We start from the raw sequence: 1949 nt of genomic DNA on the forward strand, positions 1-1949 counted from the left end.
GGATATGGGGATATATGTATACGTATAGCTGATTCATTTTGTTATATAGCAGAAACTAACACCACAATGTAAAGCAATTATACTCCAATAAAGATGTTAAAAAAAAGAAAGGAAGGAAGGGAGGGAGGGAGGGAGGGAGGGAGGAAGGAAGGAAGATGTTAAGAAGTTATAATTTTAACAAGAGAACTGCTACATCTTCTAACTAATTCCCTTTATGGAAACAAAAAATACAATAATCTATAACCCATCACAGCTGTTTGGCTAGAATTACCAATTACCTTCAATGCCTTAGAGATACTTTTCACACTTTTACAAGTCTGCATGGTAAATTTTTAAACCAATTTTCTTAAAGAGGATTGATAAGATTTACACCATTTTAGGTGTACACGATGACATATTTAAGTTGATATAAAATCAAGGCTTTACATAAATGGAGGAAAAAGAAGACAGGGATTAAAAATAAAAGACAACCCGAAACAACTATGATTATTTAAAAAATCATTTATGTTAGGTTTTGAAATGTGCTTTTCACTCACATTTGAATATGGGTGTTGCAGATTTACTGGAGTCCACATCAAACAAACAAGAAAGCCTTGTGACCAGAAGCCAGAAATGTGTATGATCGCTCATTGTCCCCGATCTAATTGCTGCTGCAAGCTCCCTGCGCTTGGGGAGGACTTGCTGTTTTTCAGACCACTGCAAGGTTTCCAGATAGGCAGCTAATTGTGCGGCTTCCCAGCACCTCTGCAGGCAACGTAAATAAAGGACTTTAGATAAGTGACAGCACTTTAAATAACCAGATTACGTGGAATCAATAGGAAATGCTCAGGAAGTTAATGAAGCAATTAATTAAGTAGAGTGGATGGGGGAGGGGGAGCTTGAGAGGAAAACTGGTGTACATCGCCCCTAATACGGATAAATGATTAAGAGCGGGCTATAAAGTTATCAAGCACACCGCTGCACATGCCTCCTCTTCATATGCGCCCCCAGAGGGGCCACCTGTAATTGTCTTTCTTCTTCTTTAAACAGAGGACTGTGCCTCCCTCATCCTCACCTGTCTGTTTTGCCAGTTTTTGGACTGTCTCCTGATGCTCCCGGATACGTGTGAAACGGTGTGCACCAGTTTGTGCTGCCCCTCTCACAGGTATCGCCACACCTCAGATGAAAGCCACTCCCGGAATGACTGCAACTGCAACTGTGACATAGACTGCAGCCTTTTTGAATCTTGCCAGGAGACCAGTGAGTGTCTGGAGCTGGCCATGGAGATTTCAGAAATCTGTTACCACTAGCGCGACAAAGGAACCACATGCCGGCAGACCCTTTGGCCCCCGGGGGGAAACTCCATTACAATGAGACTGTGATTTCTATGCGCTGAAATGTAAGGACTGTATACATTTCTTGGATGCTCCAGACCATTTTATTCTGCACCTGTCTGGGAAAAAGCTAGCATTGTCAACTCAATGGCCTTATTCCAAATTTCCCAACCGCATGGCTCACTGAAAAATCAGATCTTGATCACATGTGATGAACAAATCTTAAATACCTCTTAAATGCCATAGGTACAAGATGTTTCTTAACTGTAAAACAGCATGTGAAACCATTCTGTTATTGCACTCACTGGCTTGCATCATGGATTCAACTTCATTCACAAATTCAGGACAAATTAGCACATTCTTTTAGAACTGACATACATTAGCTTGTCCTTCTAATGGACTCATGTATAAACATTATGCATTGTTGGTTATTATTAATAATGCATTGCATAACATCATTTTGTAATTAAAAATTTATTTGTACAGTCTCTTAAAATTCACTTATATTTCAGTTTAGGTAGGAAAGGGAATTAAATGAATTAGAAACCGTGTTCCTATAATTACTACAGATGTCTCCAAGACATATCCAGTGAATTTTGAATATGATGTACTTCGAGAGAGTGCTGTAATTCTAGA

At 39.6% G+C, this 1949-nt stretch overlaps 1 protein-coding gene across 1 annotated transcript in view; it reads left to right on the forward strand.

The window, feature by feature from the left end:
* Positions 1 to 1289, forward strand: part of MDFIC2 (MyoD family inhibitor domain containing 2) — a 100334-nt gene extending 99045 nt beyond the window's left edge. The window contains exon 4 of the mRNA XM_024746996.1: positions 1030 to 1289. Coding sequence (XP_024602764.1) covers positions 1030 to 1289 — 260 coding nt within the window. The remainder of the gene's footprint in view (positions 1 to 1029) is intronic.
* The last annotated feature ends 660 nt before the right edge of the window (positions 1290 to 1949 follow it).

Source organism: Neophocaena asiaeorientalis, unplaced genomic scaffold (assembly GCF_003031525.2).
Source record: "Neophocaena asiaeorientalis asiaeorientalis breed wild unplaced genomic scaffold, Neophocaena_asiaeorientalis_V1.1 scaffold130, whole genome shotgun sequence".
Taxonomy (NCBI): domain Eukaryota; kingdom Metazoa; phylum Chordata; class Mammalia; order Artiodactyla; family Phocoenidae; genus Neophocaena; species Neophocaena asiaeorientalis.